The sequence below is a fragment of a genome, unplaced genomic scaffold (assembly GCF_019419815.1).
Source record: "Pyrus x bretschneideri cultivar Hongxiangsu unplaced genomic scaffold, Pyrus_bretschneideri_v1 Contig6, whole genome shotgun sequence".
Classification (NCBI taxonomy): domain Eukaryota; kingdom Viridiplantae; phylum Streptophyta; class Magnoliopsida; order Rosales; family Rosaceae; genus Pyrus; species Pyrus x bretschneideri.
In genome coordinates this window covers 2,633,615-2,650,984 of record NW_025999798.1, presented here as the reverse complement: position 1 = coordinate 2,650,984, position 17,370 = coordinate 2,633,615, and the positions used below count along the sequence as shown (strand labels likewise).

The following is a 17,370-nucleotide window of genomic DNA, read 5'->3' as shown; positions in this document are numbered from 1 at the left end:
CCAACCACCACCACCACCACCACCACCACAACCACCTAATCATCCTCATCCTCAATTCGCAGGAAAACGTCCGTCTCGTCCACGGACTCATGGCCTGAGTGGAATCCATCAACATACCACGTGAAATAGTTGCTTTCTGATTGAATACAAATTTCATTTTTTCGGTTAGCCTCTTCCAATAATTGAATGGCATGCGATGCGATGCCGGTTAATAAGCTTCAAATGCAACTTGGAAATGAGAAAAAAAACAGAAAAAGATGCAGATTTCCAAAAGCGAACACCAGTAACCTCCCAAGCATCGAGACCTACATATCATGAATGCAACAATTCGGCCTCAATACTTGCGAGAACAATCAATAATCCTATACAAAAACGACGGCGAGTATCAAAATGTACAGCTCGGAAGAGATGGCCATCTTGACTCGAACCATTTATTGTTTCATTTTTTTCTCTTTTCCCGGAATTTGGAAGGTGTGGTTCAATTATGAAAGCAAAAGGACCTTCAGGGTCAAGGAAGGACAGTCTTTGTCTTTGGTCACTCATCGGCAACTTTCCGCTTTAGATTCAGGGAAGTACAGTTCTGATTTCTTTCCTATCTGGTCCAAAAGACTGCAATTAAACAGAAAAACTTTTATCAGTAAAAAGGAGCTTTTAGCCGCAACTGGGGCAAGTAACATCCACATACAACGTAATCAAAGAGGTCGTAAGTAATACATGGTCACGTAAGAACACACATTGTGTGCTTATCTGTGTGTGAAATACAAGGGAAGGGATTAAATATTACCTCAGTTCCATAGCCTTTCACATAGATATTTGTGAAGAGTTCGGAGGGTTCTGGCATCGGGCTTTCCTGAAAACAGGAACAACAGACATCAAATACAGTGTGACAGAATGATAACTAGTAACAATAGAAAGTTGGCTGCACCCGTCGCGTTTAAAAAGGAAGATAAAATTAAACTAATGAAATCAAATGACAACAACAGAAAGTTACACTTACTTTGGCTTGAGCAATGGCTTCATCAACTACTTTTCTTACTTCCTTTTCAATATCCTAAAAGAAGAGTAAAGAAAAAGATAAATACACACTTTTTCTGATTGTCCTTTATGGCATTCAAGCAGGGATCGATCCCCTACCAGCAAGATGAGAAACAGGAATGGGACCAATAAACTAACATTTAACCTCAATTAAGAACTTTTATACCCGAATCGAAATGAAATTAAATTTAATATAGAAGTGAGCATAGTTGAATTGTATACCTTTAGATCCTTCTCAGTAGCTAGATCATGAGCAAATATCAGCTTTCTTATTCTATCAATTGGATCACGCTCCTAGAAATCGCATCACAAAGTAAAATTATAAAAGACACTTACAAAACTGTGGCATATAATCTCCAAAATAAGGGAGGGGGAAAGGATTTAAGTATGCATATCAAACCTGTCTCACGCCAGAAATCTCATCACGTGTGCGGTAGGTGCTACCAGGATCAGACATAGAGTGACCATGGTACCTGTAAGTGTCCATTTCAAGAATCTGACCACCAGTATCAGGAAGATTGTCAGGCAAAAAATATCAGGTAGAGTAACAACAAATTCAACAATTATAACACTTGAAATAGTTCCATGAGTTTATGAATAACAAGTATGCAATCCAAAGACTAAAAAGCTCTTGGACGACTTCATATATCACACAGAACACCATTTCAAAAAGACCAATTAATTTCTACGGTTCAAAGGTTGATCTAGACAAAACTCTGGGTCTGAATGAAGGTTACAATTCCTCAATGAACCACACAGGCTTCTCTAAGTATCTGAACAATTTCAAATTAGAAAAAGGGAGAATGTAATACTTGGACCAAACATTTCATTTCATGCCCCTTTTCATTTCCAAAGTATTATATCTCTCTTTACTTCCACAAAGGGTGTACGAATGCTAAAAAGGCAACTCTTCAAGTAGAAAATGCATTGCTTACCCAACAAAGTACTGGAGTCCATGCAACTGTAACCCAAGTTTATACTAGAATTCTAAAAGGATTCTGCATCAAATTTCGGAATGTCTGCAAACAGAGTTGCAATTTCTAAAACTAAAATCATAGTCATACATTTACTGTCAAACTGACCCCAGACTAAAGGCTAAGACGTTTCCCTCATACGCAAGATTAATTCACAGACCACATGCTTGATAGTTCATTGTAGCTTCAATCTAACGTACGCTTAACATTCTCTGGCAGCATTTGCAATCACAATGGAATTATGAGTCCTCCCACAAAAAGTCATTTGACATACGCACTACCTATCAGGTTTTGCTTCTATATGTGGGACTATAAACTAAAACAGTGAAGCAGATGTCCTAACAATAAATCAAATCATGTTGCCATAGTTTGCACAAAGAACTTTCAAAAAATCATGTCAGAGCAAACAACGGAGGAATAACTCACGATGGGTCCGTTCTTCAGAGCATGCTCCTTGGCAAATTTGCATGCCTGCTTTACGGCAAACACATCCATACCGTCCACCTGAAGATTAGCCACAAACCATTAGCTAAATGAGCATAAACTCCTACTAGAGACAATAATCTGATTATCATCTACAATCGTCTACCCATTCAATTCACACGATATAATCAATTCAGTATGACTTAGTAAGTACTTACAACTTACATGTTATACCAATCACAAAACCATCATTTCCTCAATTAGCTAACAAAATTCAAAGCAAATGCACAAGCAGCAACCAATAAAATTCCACACTGAAAAATTCTATCTAACCTTCAAGCCAGGAACATAATCTCCACGCTTGTAATATGCGGGACTCTTCGCCGCTCTCCACTCGGCGGTTCCCATTCCATCTGCGTCAAAAGCACACCGAAATCATTCAGTATATGTAAATTGACAGTTTCTATTGATTCTATTGAATCAATCTTTTGTTTATGAAGAAACACGTACTTACAGTGATTATTCTCACAGACCAAAATCGCAGGCAGATCCCAAAGCGCAGAAATGTTAAGCGCCTCGAACAACTGCCCTTGATTGGCCGCACCGTCACCGTAGAGAGCAAACGTCACCGTTTCGTCCTTGGAGTACTTCTGCCCAAAAGCCAATCCACATCCCAGCGGAATCTGAGCGCCGACTATACCGTGGCCGCCATAGAATCCAGCGTCCTTCTTGTAGAAATGCATGGACCCACCTTTCCCCTTGGAGCAGCCAGCCTGGCGCCCCATGAGCTCGGCGAAAACCTGCAGGAGGGTCCCACCGCGGCCGAGGAAGGTGCAGTGGTCACGGTACGCGGTGATGATGCAGTCCTTTTTGGTAATTGCAGCCTCCATGCCGATGGCGACGGCCTCCTGGCCGTCGTACAGGTGGCAAAACCCTCGGATCAGCTTGGCCTTGTAGAGCGAGTCGGCGGCGATCTCCATCCGGCGCATCAACGCCATGTCGCGGAAGAACGTCATAAGCTCCTTGGGAGTGGTCTCGAGCGTGCGCGACGGCGGCTCACAGTTGTGGGAGGTGAAGGGGAGGGAGGTCTCGATCGTGAGGGCGGTGGAGTCATCGGCGGCGGATGATATCGGACGGCGGAGAGATGGGGTGAGGGATAAGGCGGAGGCGAAGGGCCTCAGGAGATTGGAGCCCGAGGAGGAGGAGGCTAGGCGGGATAGAGCCATATCTGACCGTTGGATCGTTCCGGTTGTCTGAGACTATGGGAGCTGAGAAACTGGTGAAAGAAAAATGAAAAGCGTTTGTGGAGAGTTCGGGAGTTTGGCAGCGGAAGTAGAAGAGATTTTTGAGTGCGACGGAATACGAGATGTATATAACGTGTCAGTGTTAAATATGTGTTAAAAAATTAATAATTAAAAAAATATTATTTTTAATCACTTGTATGAAAACATATACCATCCGTTTCCGGTTACAAAAAAAATTTTTGAACCGAAAAGTAAGCTGTCGTTTTTTTGTGGCGGAGTGATTTCTTTGACTTTATCATTTTGTTATTATTTTATAAATTATATTAAGTGAATGTTTAAAATTGAATTAGAATTAATTAATGAGTTTATTTTTTATTAGTGGCATATTATACTGTCTAAACAAATGATTTCTTTAGCATTTTCTTTATAATTCTTAACTTTTATTTATTTTATATTCCTGAGTCTATAGTTGTAGTATATTTTTGTGGTTGTTTGTTAATTTAATTTGCACTGAAAAACTTAATTTTGAGTATTTGACTAAAATAATCCGTACAAGTGTTGGTAGCAAATGCGAAATGGGGTTTGGTGGAAGGACGCAAAGATGCGCTTGCGCTACATGCGGTTTGGTCATTTGGTGGGTGGATATTATATGGTCTACACATATTGAACGGCGGCTGGGCGGGCGCCTTATTATTATTTGTTTATTTTGCCAATAATTTGTTTGAGTTGATAATAAACAAATGATGGTCTATTTGGTCTTTAGCTCAAAGGCTATAAAATTCTCATATACCATTTGTTTATTTTTTGCCACCAAATTGAGTAAATCAAACGAAAACATTGATTACGGTTGACAAACATAACTTAAGACATCTCAATTACAAATTAAGATGAATATTACTAGACGGTGATAATGTTGGGTTACTGAATCAACGTCGTCGAAATGACCAATGTTTCGTTTTCGATCAATTCGGTGCATTCCGATGGCGGTGGTGGCGGCGGCAGCGGATTTACGATGATGGCTAGGTCATGGTGTCTTGATTATAGTGATAGCTTGGTGGTGGTGGTTTGAGATGATTGGTGGTGGTGAATCTCAGATTTCGATGTGGAAGTGCGTGAACACATTAGACAAGATGCAGCAGCAGATTCCGGATTCAAGCAAATACTAAATGCGGATTATAGACAAATACAAAGCCCACTCAGCCCAATACCAAATTACGACCATCTGAAAGATAGAAAGATAAATTACTCATGAAGAAAACTTCTCCCACCATTGCAGTATCAGAAGGGATGAGTTTTCTCCCTGTTGAGCGATACCAAATTATTTCTCCCCTCTTTAAGTGTAAGTACATCGTTGTTTAAAAAACAAATCATCTTCTAATCTCCACAAAACGAAAAATCATTCGCTTCCGAAATTAAGAAATTATCCGTTCTAATCTAATCCTCCATACCAAATGATACTAAAGACGACATGGGTATCGCTCGCATAAACACACGGACCAAAAATGGAAGATTAACGATTAGCAAGTAAAAACCGGGCTGGCTGGTCTCCCGGCCGAATCAGTCCGGCTATTTTAATGACCGACGCATATAAGTATCCACCGTAAAATTAATTAGAGCTTCCGTTACGACATTAAAAAAGATTTAACAAAAAAAATTGATGAATAAAATGAACATGCATCTCAAGTTTACAACACAAATTACCTCTATTTACATGAATGCGGCTTAAAGATCCGCATCCCCTTCCCCCTCTCCTCAAATTCTTTATTAGGTTGGAGAGACGGATGTATGAGAATACACAGGCAATTCCACCAAAAGCTTTTTCGCTCACAGCGCCTCAAATTTTTCGAGTTTCCAGCCCCACGGTATGTAATGCTTGCAAAATGCTACTGGAGAAACAGATGTAAACAGCATCACACATAGTTTGAGGGTTTTCTCAATTATATTAACTAAAAAGGACTACTTAAACGATAGAAGTGTCAGACACCGGTATTAAGAAACGAAGCACATACCATATTTACTTGATGGTCAAAAGATGACATATCATGAGCTCGAAAGCAACCGCTGAAATCGTTCTACTCTACTAGAACCGTTAGGAAACCTAGCCGGGTTATGGCATGAACTGTTCTGGTGCAAACTTTTCCTTTTCTTCTTTGTCCGAAACAGAAAGTCTTCTGTATCTAAGACGTACGAGACCTAACACACAAAAGTTTAATTGATTAACAGATGCAGAAAGGCCAGAAAAGAAGACCTAATCATAGAAAGGAAATCCAGACTGGCTCAATTTAATGCAAAACTTATCGTCGTAATGCACCAAAATAATAACTAGCTAACATATAGGCAGAGGAGTGAATGTAGTACCTTGGATGAATGGCAAGCAATCTTACACTCCAGACCATTGGCGACTTTTAGCCCTTCCATGGCCTCACAGATTGCAGACAATTCATCACTACTATACTTGAGTTTGTTCCTGGGAAAAAAAATTAAAAAAAAAGCAAGGCATTAATAGTCATGACAACTCAACTTCAAAAACTCCGTACTGCCAACTATAGCAAACTTACCTCTTCAAGAAGATCCCAGACTTCTCTTTTTTGTCAGGAAGAACTGACAGGAATTCATTATGCAGATATGCGGAAAAATTAGGGTCCATGGAAACAGCAGTCATTTCAGGCTTATCATGCCCAAAATCCATAAGTTGAACAGACACCCGGGTTGGGGAGGATGCCTGCAACGAAGAAAATAGTGATTATAGATTTAGAGTTGAAATTGCATTAGTGTAGATAGTATTACAACTTAGAATGTAACATAAGAGACATACACATTCGATGCGATAAATGTTCTCATCATAAAGAAGAACACGAGCATTTTCGTGATAAACCACATCAACAAATCTTCCCAGTTTTCTTGATTTTTCAAATGCATAAAGCTGGAAAAGTTTGTTGTCCATCTCATCACTGGCAACAGTTTGGAGCTGAAAAAATAGGAAATGAAGCAAAACTTCTGGGGTCAAAAAAAGGGAGATGGGAAAGAAACTTGAAGAAAGAAGAAAATGTATGGCCATCCAACCTGCTTAACGAGTTTGTAGATCAGCTTGTCTAATGTGAATAGAAGATATGATTGTGTCCCAATGATGGCTCGACAATCATCCTCAAATTTTGTATTGTCAGAAGAACCGTCAAGTAAATTGTAAAGTGCACTCATGAATCTGTACCATAAAATAAGGAGTTAGGAAATATATACACTTAGTTGTGAACAAACAAGGAGACCAAAGAAAAACCACCTAGCATAAGAATCTGAAGGGCTCGAATCATTTGAAGCAGCCCGCCACTTCCTCTCAGCAGATGATGAGTTAATCTTTGCTGATTGTATTCTCTCATATAATGTCTATCAAATAAGTGAAACAGTTGGGATACACGTATATCAACATCACCATCTACTAAATTCAAAGAAAAAAAAAAAAAATATTGACCAAAGTACTTGCATATAATCCATTAGATTAGATATGGACAGTTGAGATATATACGAGTACGACCCACTAATCCACATATGATCTAATGGCTGAACTACAAGTACTTAAGTTTAAGTCCTTGTGCACCAATACACACGTACACTTGTGTGTACGTGTCTTAATAATTAACCTTACTTGGTGAAGCCTGAATAGCACATAGAAAGAATCATTTCCGTAAAATATCCGAGAGTCCCTCTTCTCCTTGTCATGTAAAGCTGAAGGAACATACTTTGCAAGAGGCTTCACGGTCAGGAGAAAACGTTCTGAAAGAGGCAAAGATATTCCATCTCCTTCAACATCATGGGCATCAGCCATCCCTTCAGCTTCACCTTCACTCTCGGCCTTAGTATCGTGCTCATCATTGTCCCCATCTTCCTCACGCTCTTCACGAGAACATTCCTCCCCATCACCAGACTCGCTTCCAGAAACATCACCATTCTCAGAGGCATTCTCACTATCCTCCGATGACCTCGGAGCACTTTCCTCACCTTCATCATCGGCATCAGCTTCATTTTCTCCACCTGTCTCTCCAGCACATATTTCTTCTTCCCCATGTCTGGCTTGATATTGCCTGCTGATAGTACCATGCTTTGATTTTTGAACGGCCTCTGAACCAGCTTCTCTATAGTTTGCAAAATTATCCTCCTCAAAATCTCCATTTGGAGATATTTCGCCTTCTTCTCTTTCAATCTTGAAGTGCCTAGCAGACTCTTCAAGATATCTGAGACCCTTGGCGCCTTCTGCTATTGCTCCATTTGAGGAAATACCTGGTCTTGTAGAATCACCAACCTATGACATCAATAGGAACACAAATATCTTCAGCACATATTTACCGTGACAATATAGAAATAATATCCAGTACCCACCACAAAGACCACTAGCATACAGTTTGTCAGCCATAGCACAATTTGATGAGTAGTAAATACAATCACTGAATTGACTTATCAAAAGTTGATATTAGAACGTATCTTACTACATACAAGCAGACTACATACCAATGCATGTTTATCCACAAGATTTATCTAATAGCTGATTACAATGTATCTACCCCATACATTTAAGATAGCAACATGCCATATCAAGTTTATCATCTCAACATAATCAACGAACAAGGTTGCAAACTGCCATGTGGTTGGAAATTTATATAAACTCTAAATATAGCTGTAAGTGTCATACCTTTTGTTTCATTTGTTACAACATATCTTTCAGCTTTTACCAAAGACACTCACGATAAGAATCAACTCACCAAACACAGTTTCCAAAATTCAGTGCAAAAACCTCTACAAGATTAATATTACACACACACAACAGGAAACTCTATTTGTTCCCATCTAACCTTAACTGTTCAACATGTGCAAAGATTGCTATTTTTTCACTACCCTTTCACCATAAGTATTCAAACTACTAACCAAAATTAGTTTCATCAAATATGTACCAACAACCCATACTGCCAATATCAACCAGGGTTCTCAAAACATCAAAGTTTTACCACTGGACCAGCCATACCTCTGATGAAGGTAACTCCAGCCCAACATCAACAGTGCCATTACCAGGTCTGGACGGAGTAGGACTATGCCCTAGTAACCAACAAAAAAAAGGATTTCAGAAATCTAGTTGCAATTTCAGAAAGAAGATTATGAAATAAATAAATAACAAAGCAATACGTCCAATTAGTACGAAAAAAAACTCAGTAGTTTTGAATGTTCTACAAACCTGATGAGTGTTCTAAATTAGTTCTTCCATTACTTTGCTCCAACCCAGTGGCAAGTGATGCATTAGAATTCACTAATCGTTCATTGAAAATGTCTAGTTTGCTAGCCCCAGACGTTTCATCAGCTGTAGATGTATTACTCTGCACTTTACCTTGTTGAGAGGTATTGCAGAAAGTATCACCTTTACATGCAGCACGATCAATGTCAAGCGAACTTTCTTCTTTGACCCCATTAGCCCCATTTACTGTCCAAGTCCTGCAAGAACTTGACTGTTCAGGTTGAATGCTTTCATCACCATTTCTTGATGAATTTAACTGTTTGGAATTCGTCAAAGTAGCATCAGCATCAGGACTACCATCACTCTCTCCCGGACTTACAGAACCACTCTTTACGGTAAGATTTTTTGCTTTCACAACATCTTCAGTATCCTCTGCACCTTGAGGCCGTGTAGGAACACCAAGTATTGGTTCAAGAAAAGTTGTCCATATCTTCATAACTTTATCCAATTGTTCGGTAGTGCAAACTTCTCCACAAGAATATTTGATGAGTTGATACAGATCTTCATGGATTTCTGGGTCAGGGTACTCAAATTCCAAATTAGGAATAATCGGTCGTCTATTTCCAGCAGCAATAGCAAGAAGAACATCATCTTCCTTCCGCTTCTTCTCACTAATCTCTTTAATCTCTGCCAACAAGGCTGCAAAAGTTTGTTCCCATCAATGAGAGGAAAGAAGAAACGAGCAATAAAATCCATAAGTGGAAAGAGCAATTGCAAAAGAATGGAAGAATACGGAATCTCAATATTCTAAACTAAAATGGAAGAGAAAGCTTGCTGCCATTATTAATTTGTAAAACTAAAAACTCTCAGTCAAAGAAAATAAGGAAAAAGAAGATGCAATTTTTAAATTACCTTTTGTGCTTAAGCTCTTGGTGTCTTGTTGCTTAAAGTAGAAGCTACGATGATCAAGTGACTTGTGATAGTTCTTGGCATATATATCAGCCCAAACTTTATTAAAATCCGAACGACACCTTGCCCACTCTTCTTGCTTTTGCTTCAAACGGGTCAATATGACAGGCAAACCTAGTGGAGCATTTTTCCTCAACACATCCATCACATCAAGCCCATGGTCACCATATAATCGCTCAATGCACCTTAGGTTCAAAGCTAGAAAAGAAGAGACAAGGGAAAAGTTCTGTCAAAAATATATCCCCATGAAAAAGAAAATCAACAACTGAGGTTATATTACATAAGCAGGTATCTTCAATTCAGTCATTAAAATAATAACCTGTGAAGTGTTCTTCAATACGAATTGGACTGTCCATCTTAATTGTATTGTTGTTGATCTTTTCTAGTAGCTCTTCCACACGCTTGGTTGTTACGTTCACGGACTCCAACAACATATCCAGCTCAAACCTAAGAAATATAAGAAGATGAATTACCCAGTGCCAAAGTCAATTCAGCCAATAGCTGGAAATCTTTACAAGCAATTGGTAATTTGGTGGCGCAACGAAGGGCAAAAGGTAGAAATAAACAGCATGACACAAATCTTTCCCTCTCGAAAGACAGATGCCAAAAACCAAAAACAGAGGTTCCCTGTTTATAAATAAGCATTACCAAAGTGCAAAAAATGGCAACATGAACCCTAATCACCTACGACAATAAATACAATTTTGAGGGAGGTGCGTAGGGAACAACCACCTTGAGTTAATGTTGCTAGAAAACAAATAAATAATGGGAAAAAAAATGGTTGATATTGAAAAATCTTTGACCAACCTGTCATCCTCACACCGAAACAGGCTTTCTTCATACTGGTTTTTGCGCATGTGTTTAAAAGAATAATCCTCACTTCCAGAAGTAACGGATACCCAGTGATCATTTAATACTTCAGAACCAAGCTCTGTTCTTTGGCTAGCAGAAGGTATTGGATACTGCATGACATGAAAAGACAAATAGAAATATCAGTAAAAGCATCAATACCTCCTTAAAAAGGAAAAATAGATAACTGTCTCTGAAAGCACCACATACGTTCTTTGGCAGGAGACGATAACTCGGAGTGCAGCGCTCACAGTTGGAGAGGTCAAGCTCGTTAATGGGTTTTGCCAAATATTTATCCTTGCTGGTAAATAAACTCTTCTGGCCTCCAACTTCTTTATTTCCAAAGGCACCATTTTTATCAAGTCTATCTCTTTCTCGAGATTCATGCTCTCTATCTTTAACCCCATCATCCCTTTCACGATCTCTATCCCTATCCCTATCTTCTACCTTCACTGATCTTGGTATATGTCCTTCATTCCACAAGGATTCTGTGATGAATTAAGAATTAAGAGTTGGTTTGCAAGTCTATTGACAAAGTACAAAATATTTATTAAAAAAAACTACAAATTAACCCTCAGATCAAATTAATAAATAAAAAAAAGGGAAAAAAATGGTTATGTTCAAGACCATGCCAGTGCCCGAAGTCTTATGATAAACTAAGAGGAGGATCTAGCTTATATGGAACAAAAAAAGGGAACAAATCATGTTACGTACTTTTACTCATGACACCGGCAAGGAACCCATCTGCAGGACAGGACTCAATTAGATAGTGTTAATCACACATATATAGTGCAGGTAAAAGAATAGACTAGAACAAACCTTTCTTCTCACAACATGCCAAAAAATCATCGAACCCATCCATAAGTTCTGCATATCTTCCAATTAAATCAGCCACCTACACAAGGTGAAATTAGAGATTGTGTTCTGTAAATTTCCTTTTAACAGGTAAATAAATTATAACAGTTTATATCAGTATTACAAGTATACAACTTACCAAAGACTGCAATTCAGAGCGTGTAATAATTTCCTTGCTATAAATATGAAGGCACTTCAAAAATTCCTGGTAATCTTCAGGATTTTGTAATTTCTCCTTCACTTTCTCGCAGAAAGCAAACTCCTGGCCGTACATACCTGCGATGACATACAATGAGTAAAAGAAGCTGCTGGAGGAAGAACAAACAGGCAAATAAAGTGCTCATCAAAGAATAAAAGTGCACAAACAACTGATCATATAGTTGATACTGACAAAAATCTTAACTTATGTATATGCAACAGTACTGAACTGTCCAAGGTGTGACAGTCTTTACTTAGTTCAAAAATATCATATAATTCTCACTCTTTGCAGAATTTTTATCATCATAAGAGGATGAAATGAGATTTGCTGCAAAATTTTCAAGGCCTTGCCCACCTTGCTGCAATTGTTCAGTGTCCTCAATCCTACGAGCAGATTTCCGTTTGTGGGAAAAACGCTGCATACTGAGGTCTCTACTGCCATCATGGTCAAAATCCCTATCATCCCGTTCTCTTCTTTCTCTGTCTTCTCTCCTCTCCTTCTCCTTCTCACCACGCCTCCTTTGATCTTTGTCCGCTTTCATTAGAGCTTTATCATGGTCAGGATCAGGACGGTCAACGCTGAGATCATGGTCAGCATAAGAACCCATGGTCCTTTCTTTCTGGCAACAATGAACCAGATGTTAGCATCAACAACAATGAGACATCAGAATTAAAAAATAAGTAATACAAGGGTGAGAGAGTGAGAGAGTGAGAATGGAAAAAAAAACCTTGTCCACATGCATTTGCCGCATCGTAGGCATCGCAGAGCTCCTATCACGGAGCATCGAGTTTCTATGAGGTGGATGAATAGAGGCTGTTCCTGTAGTATCAGGTAAAAAGTGAGTAAACTCCACAAGCAAGTCTGAGTGGTCTTGGAAAAGTGCAGCAACCTGCAGAAGTTCAAAGTGAACTTTTTAGAACATGAAATAAACGAACAGCATCAGATTAAGGAATAAGGTACGCAAAAGATGCATCAACACACCTCCTGGTAAACCTCTTGGATGGACTTGTTTTCCTTTCTGTACATATTCAGAATGTCTAAAAAAGATTTATAAACATGGTCGTCGCCTTGAAATCGTGTCTGCAGATAGAGAATTCATTACGTTACTAAACTTTAAAGCAACCAGTAACACCAGACTAAGCTACGAAGTGATGCTCCGACCTTAATTTTGTTCACGAAATTGATTGCTTCTTCAAATTCAACAGGCTTCTTTTGAGGAGGTTGTTGGTCTTCATCAAGTGGGAGGGTTATTTCATATCCCTTTGGCAAGAAGGTATTGAAACCTAATATTAGCTCTCGATGCCCTTTAAATAAATCCTTCACCCTCTCTATCACACCTGCAGTGTCAATTCTACAAACAACACAACACACAAAAACTCAAGTAAACACAAGCTTGCATAAGCAAATTACCATGTAAATTAAATGTATGGATTTTAGTATAGCATATAACATGATCGAACCTTGTGGCCTTGAAGTCTTTCATGACTTCAAGAAATTCTTCGTATTTTCCCCTGTTCTTGTCTTGAAATATATCCTTCACCGCTTTTAGATACGCTAAGGCATCATTTGTTGTTAGTTTTTGGGAAGCTGCTGCTGCTGCTGCTGCTGCCATCATCTGGGGTTGCCCAGAACTTCATTGCACAAAAACAAACTTACAAATTAGTTAATGTACAAAATTCCGAACTATTCCAGTAGATCAATCGCCAGAAAACAACTTTTTTCAAGTAAAATTAAACATCTTAAATTTTGTTTTTCATTAAAGGAAAGATAAGAAAATCCGCATACATGACCAGGGTAATAAGTTAAAATTTAAGTTTCTCCTCAGTCCACACCCGAGGAAGATTGAAACTTTCAGAGATAATTGGTCTAAAAACCTAACAAAAAACTGATCTTTCTGGGTAAGTCACGCTTAACCGGTCAATTTCGTAGCCTCAAACTGATAAATTAACATTTAATTTTAAAATTAAAAGCACACGCAGTAAATCAACAAGCACGGACTCACCAAATTCGACCAATAATCAACTTAATCTCATAATTAAAAAGCATGTTCTAGGATAATCAAACACGAGAATTAATAATTAATACAAGAACAAAAATTAAAACAATAATGAGAAGAGAATACAAGGAGAAGAAGAACTTACGGCTCTCCTCGAGCGGAAACCATGGGCCGCTTGAGTTGCGAGCTCATAAAAACGTCGTCTCTGGACCTCTTCATCTCCGTCGTCGTCGCCGCCGCCGCCAACTCTACCTCTCCTCAGCCACAAATCATGCTTCAAACTGCGATTCAACACTAACTCCCTCATTCAAACACAAGCAACAAGCACAAAGCAGATCTAAAACCAAAAACCAAAAATTCAAACGCAAAACTCGACGAAAAGCTACATACAAGCACCACAATTCCAATCCCGAAGCTCCGAGCAGATCACCTCTCCGACGCCGAAATCCTAACCACAAAACAAAACCAAACAGTAATTAACATTTACTTGAAGGTAAAGCAATGCTCAGAGAAAATTTTCTCAAATATTCCGGAGAAAATCAGGAAACGAATATTACGAAGAGATCGTCGAGTCGTCAAACAGCCGAAGTCTTCCTCCACAACGAGCTTTTCTTCCAACTCCGAACAAAAAACGCAGACGAAACGTTTCGCTGCGGAGATTGTTGTGATTCTCTGAAGGCGCAGCGAGGGAAGACGAAGCCAAATTATAAAACTTCTCCCCTTACGTTTTTTTTCTTTTCTATCTTTCTCGAGAAACAAACAGAAAAAAACAGAGAAAATAGAGAGAGGGGAAGAGGACGAGTTTAAGAAAATGTGGTTTATATAATATTATTAGGGATATAAATATAAACGCCACCCTCCTCCTACAGAGACTAGGAAAAAATTGGGGTTAATTTTCCGGTCACATTAGGGATGGTTTTACCGGCTGTAGGCGGTCCTCTCTTCCACGTCATGAAAAATTAGGGATTTGGTATTGATTAGGAGGTGATTAACTACTCAAAGCATGGATTAATCACAAGGGAGTAGTGGCAATTTGGGTGATTGAGTGGAGGTGTTGGGGGGTAAATGCGTCAAAGGGATTTTGAATTGATTTTGGGCATGCTTTGCTTTTTGGGGATTTAGGGTTTGGGCAAAGGCCGTAGATTTTTTTTTTGTTATTTATGGGTGCTGCTGGTTTGGTGTAAGTGTGTGAGTGGTTGTAGCAAATGGAAGTGGGTTTTTTCTAGATCATGATTTTTGATGATGATATTGCGTCTAACAAATTGGTTGTGAGACTAATAATGTAATATAGCTTTGTAATCAATTTTTCATAATTTTTTTTTTTTTTGGGCTTATCCTTGAAATTGTCCGTTTTTGTTACACGTGATGGGAATTGCTCAATGACTAGTCTCTGAGCGCGCGCTTAAGCACGAATCAAGTGATTTTATCGTCTTTTGCTGGCTTTTATTTGTTTGTCATATTTGGGTTCTCTTCTTTTTCTTCTTCTTTTTTTTTTTTTTGCTTTGACTTGAAATTGTCTGTTTTTATTATACGTGTTGGACTAAATAAATAGTCTCCTTGCACGTGCTTACACGCTTATCAAGTTGTTTTATCGTCTTTTGTTGCCTTTTATTTGATTGTGTTCTAAAAGTGAGAATCAATTAGAATTCTCGCTATGGAAGAAATGTGGACTTGTTTTTAACATTTGACTGTGTTTAAATTTAATGGATTCTCCTTCTCATAGTATTTTAGCTAAGTGATGACATTACCATAAGGGATTTTTACCACGTGTACTAGTAAGAGTAGAGGTAGTTCTCAATTTAAATTAGTTTGAAGTGAGGTGCAGTAAGTGATGAAATGCTTTTGGGAGTAGAAAATAAGCGTAGATTCAAATATTTCCGAATAAATTAATCTTTCGAGCTGCTGCTTAATTCATGGGAGATATCTTTGGTATTGAAATATATATTGATGTAGATGAACAAAAAAAAGATAGATAATGACGTGGCTGCAATTTGATTTTTGAAAACTGAGATGGGCTGGCTGAGCTCCGACTTAGAAACCTGGCTTAAGTTGTGATGCCTTGGTTTTAAGCGGAAGCTATGGCATCCAAACAGGGTCCTAGGATCCAAGCTGAACTCTATGTAGTTGACTATCGGCATGTGAAGTAAGACTTGCTGTCTTGGTCCAAATCTGACCCTGAAAAGGAGGCCCAAAATGGGCAATTGGATAAAGCCCAATAACAAAGTCATGGATTGACCAAGAGGCCCAATGGACTTTGAATCCCTTGGAACACTCTAACCATCCTCTGGAATTGGATCTAGTGTGACTATTTTGCAAGTAGTTGCTTTTTTCTTGCATTAATTTTTTTTTTGTTCATCAATCACAAGGAGTATAAAACTAAGCTCAATGTGCACCCATTTTTTTATATGTTTATTTTATTTGGAATCAAGAAGTCAATATTAGAATGAGTATACGGATCAACTGTTTTTTAATGAATCTAATCGATGATTTTTTTAGGGTAAATTATATTTTGCACCCTTAAGTTTGGGTGAAATTACAACTTCTTACAACATCTTTAAAACATTTCAATTTTATACTTTTGCTATTATTTCATTTCAATTCCGTACAACTGTCTCAATTTCTGTTAATTTTTCCGTTATCTGCTTACGTGGATCTCACGAGGCCCATTATACTTGTGCCACGGGGATTAAAAATTAATAAAAAAAGTAATTTTATTTATAAATGTTAATATAAAAAGGAAAATAAATTAAAATATAATTTGTTTTCAAATAATAATGGGTCCACCCCTTATTTCTACACTCATCTTCAACCTTTTCGTCAACCCATCTCCATTCAACCCTAGCCGTAATCCTTCATCCAGCCACACCTTTATCTCCCTCCCCGTTGCCACACACTTCTCCTTCTCTCTCTAACGTAACCCCTACCCCAATTTTTCTCTATCTGTCTGTGACTTCCAACAATGGTGTTACGGTCAGTGACACCAATTTCGAAGCTCCTTCAATACTCTAGCAATGGTCGCTCCCCCGCCATCCAGCCTATTCGCAGCGGACTCTACCTCGTCGGCTTGTACGGTAAATCGAAGCGAACCCATAGGAAATTCGGAGCCGCCTTAAAGAGAATAACAAATCTCGATCAAATCCCTTGTCAAAGCCTCCATCTCTATATTCGGTTTTTTGTTCTGTAGTGGTTGAACATAGTCGAGTTTGTCCCGTCTTCTGGGTTCTTGCATAAGCTGTGGGTTTTCCTTGGGTGTTGCGGATTTGAGTTCTTACAGTTTGGTAGGTCGCGATGGATTTTGTGATTTGAACCACTTTTCAATCTTTGCTTCAATTTCAATTCTTTGAAATTTATAGATTTTCCAACATTTTTGGTTGTTATGTGTTTGCAGATGGGTGGGTTGCAATGGAGTTTTTGTTTTAGTGCTTAATGTTAGCAAGGTGGAGACTTTGAGATGGGAGCAGCGCAAATAGAAGGAGAGGAAAAAGAAAGACAAAACACCACCATGCCGGCGCAAATCGTAAGAGGCATAGCTGGTCAAGGGAAGCGAGGGAGTCAAGTGGCTCCTAGAGAAGAAAATAGAGGATAGTAAGGGGTGGGCGGATGCCAAGAGA

General features: G+C 38.7%; 2 protein-coding genes across 5 annotated transcripts; both read right to left on the bottom strand.

Annotated features, from left to right (window-relative positions):
- Positions 1 to 264: 264 nt before the first annotated feature.
- On the bottom strand, positions 265 to 3,690 carry LOC125471585 (pyruvate dehydrogenase E1 component subunit alpha, mitochondrial). The gene is made up of 8 exons (XM_048572193.1): positions 2,947 to 3,690; positions 2,766 to 2,845; positions 2,436 to 2,513; positions 1,436 to 1,531; positions 1,258 to 1,329; positions 998 to 1,051; positions 785 to 850; positions 265 to 609 (listed from the first exon to the last, which is right to left on the bottom strand). Exons 1-8 carry the CDS (start codon positions 3,656 to 3,658, stop codon positions 565 to 567), a joined length of 1,203 nt encoding a protein of 400 aa, XP_048428150.1. The 5' UTR covers positions 3,659 to 3,690; the 3' UTR covers positions 265 to 564.
- A 1,626-nt stretch (positions 3,691 to 5,316) lies between these two features.
- Positions 5,317 to 14,569, bottom strand: LOC103950912 (paired amphipathic helix protein Sin3-like 4). 4 transcript variants are annotated; one of them, XM_048571675.1, is made up of 25 exons: positions 14,317 to 14,569; positions 14,150 to 14,207; positions 13,905 to 14,040; positions 13,224 to 13,394; positions 12,925 to 13,114; positions 12,745 to 12,843; positions 12,491 to 12,652; positions 12,046 to 12,382; positions 11,704 to 11,840; positions 11,529 to 11,604; positions 11,424 to 11,453; positions 10,920 to 11,197; positions 10,668 to 10,822; positions 10,180 to 10,307; positions 9,804 to 10,058; positions 8,895 to 9,590; positions 8,688 to 8,758; positions 7,317 to 7,970; positions 6,954 to 7,057; positions 6,740 to 6,878; positions 6,492 to 6,644; positions 6,235 to 6,398; positions 6,035 to 6,143; positions 5,686 to 5,869; positions 5,317 to 5,562 (listed from the first exon to the last, which is right to left on the bottom strand). In XM_048571675.1, exons 3-24 carry the CDS (start codon positions 13,976 to 13,978, stop codon positions 5,717 to 5,719), a joined length of 4,335 nt encoding a protein of 1,444 aa, XP_048427632.1. In that variant the 5' UTR covers positions 13,979 to 14,040; positions 14,150 to 14,207; positions 14,317 to 14,569; the 3' UTR covers positions 5,317 to 5,562; positions 5,686 to 5,716. The 4 variants fall into 4 exon arrangements, with proteins under 4 accessions (XP_048427632.1, XP_048427633.1, XP_009360435.2 ...); XM_048571676.1 differs by having other exon boundaries at positions 5,317 to 5,559; XM_009362160.3 differs by having other exon boundaries at positions 12,118 to 12,382; positions 14,317 to 14,568.
- Between the last annotated feature and the right edge of the window lie 2,801 nt (positions 14,570 to 17,370).

What these genes read in the sequence shown, in the direction of transcription:
- LOC125471585 (XM_048572193.1), bottom strand. Translation starts at nt 3,658, where the DNA reads ATGGCTCTATCCCGCCTAGCCTCCTCCTCCTCGGGCTCCAATCTCCTG. An exon ending in ATTATGTTCCTGGCTTGAAG is followed by an intron (nt 2,514 to 2,765) that starts GTTAGATAGAAT and finishes GCTAATCTTCAG; the next exon opens with GTGGACGGTATGGATGTGTT. An exon ending in CTCTGAAGAACGGACCCATC is followed by an intron (nt 1,532 to 2,435) that starts GTGAGTTATTCC and finishes ACTGGTGGTCAG; the next exon opens with ATTCTTGAAATGGACACTTA.
- LOC103950912 (XM_048571675.1), bottom strand. Translation starts at nt 13,978, where the DNA reads ATGAAGAGGTCCAGAGACGACGTTTTTATGAGCTCGCAACTCAAGCGG. An exon ending in GCTCTGAATTGCAGTCTTTG is followed by an intron (nt 11,605 to 11,703) that starts GTAAGTTGTATA and finishes CACCTTGTGTAG; the next exon opens with GTGGCTGATTTAATTGGAAG. An exon ending in ATCGTCTCCTGCCAAAGAAC is followed by an intron (nt 10,823 to 10,919) that starts GTATGTGGTGCT and finishes CATGTCATGCAG; the next exon opens with TATCCAATACCTTCTGCTAG.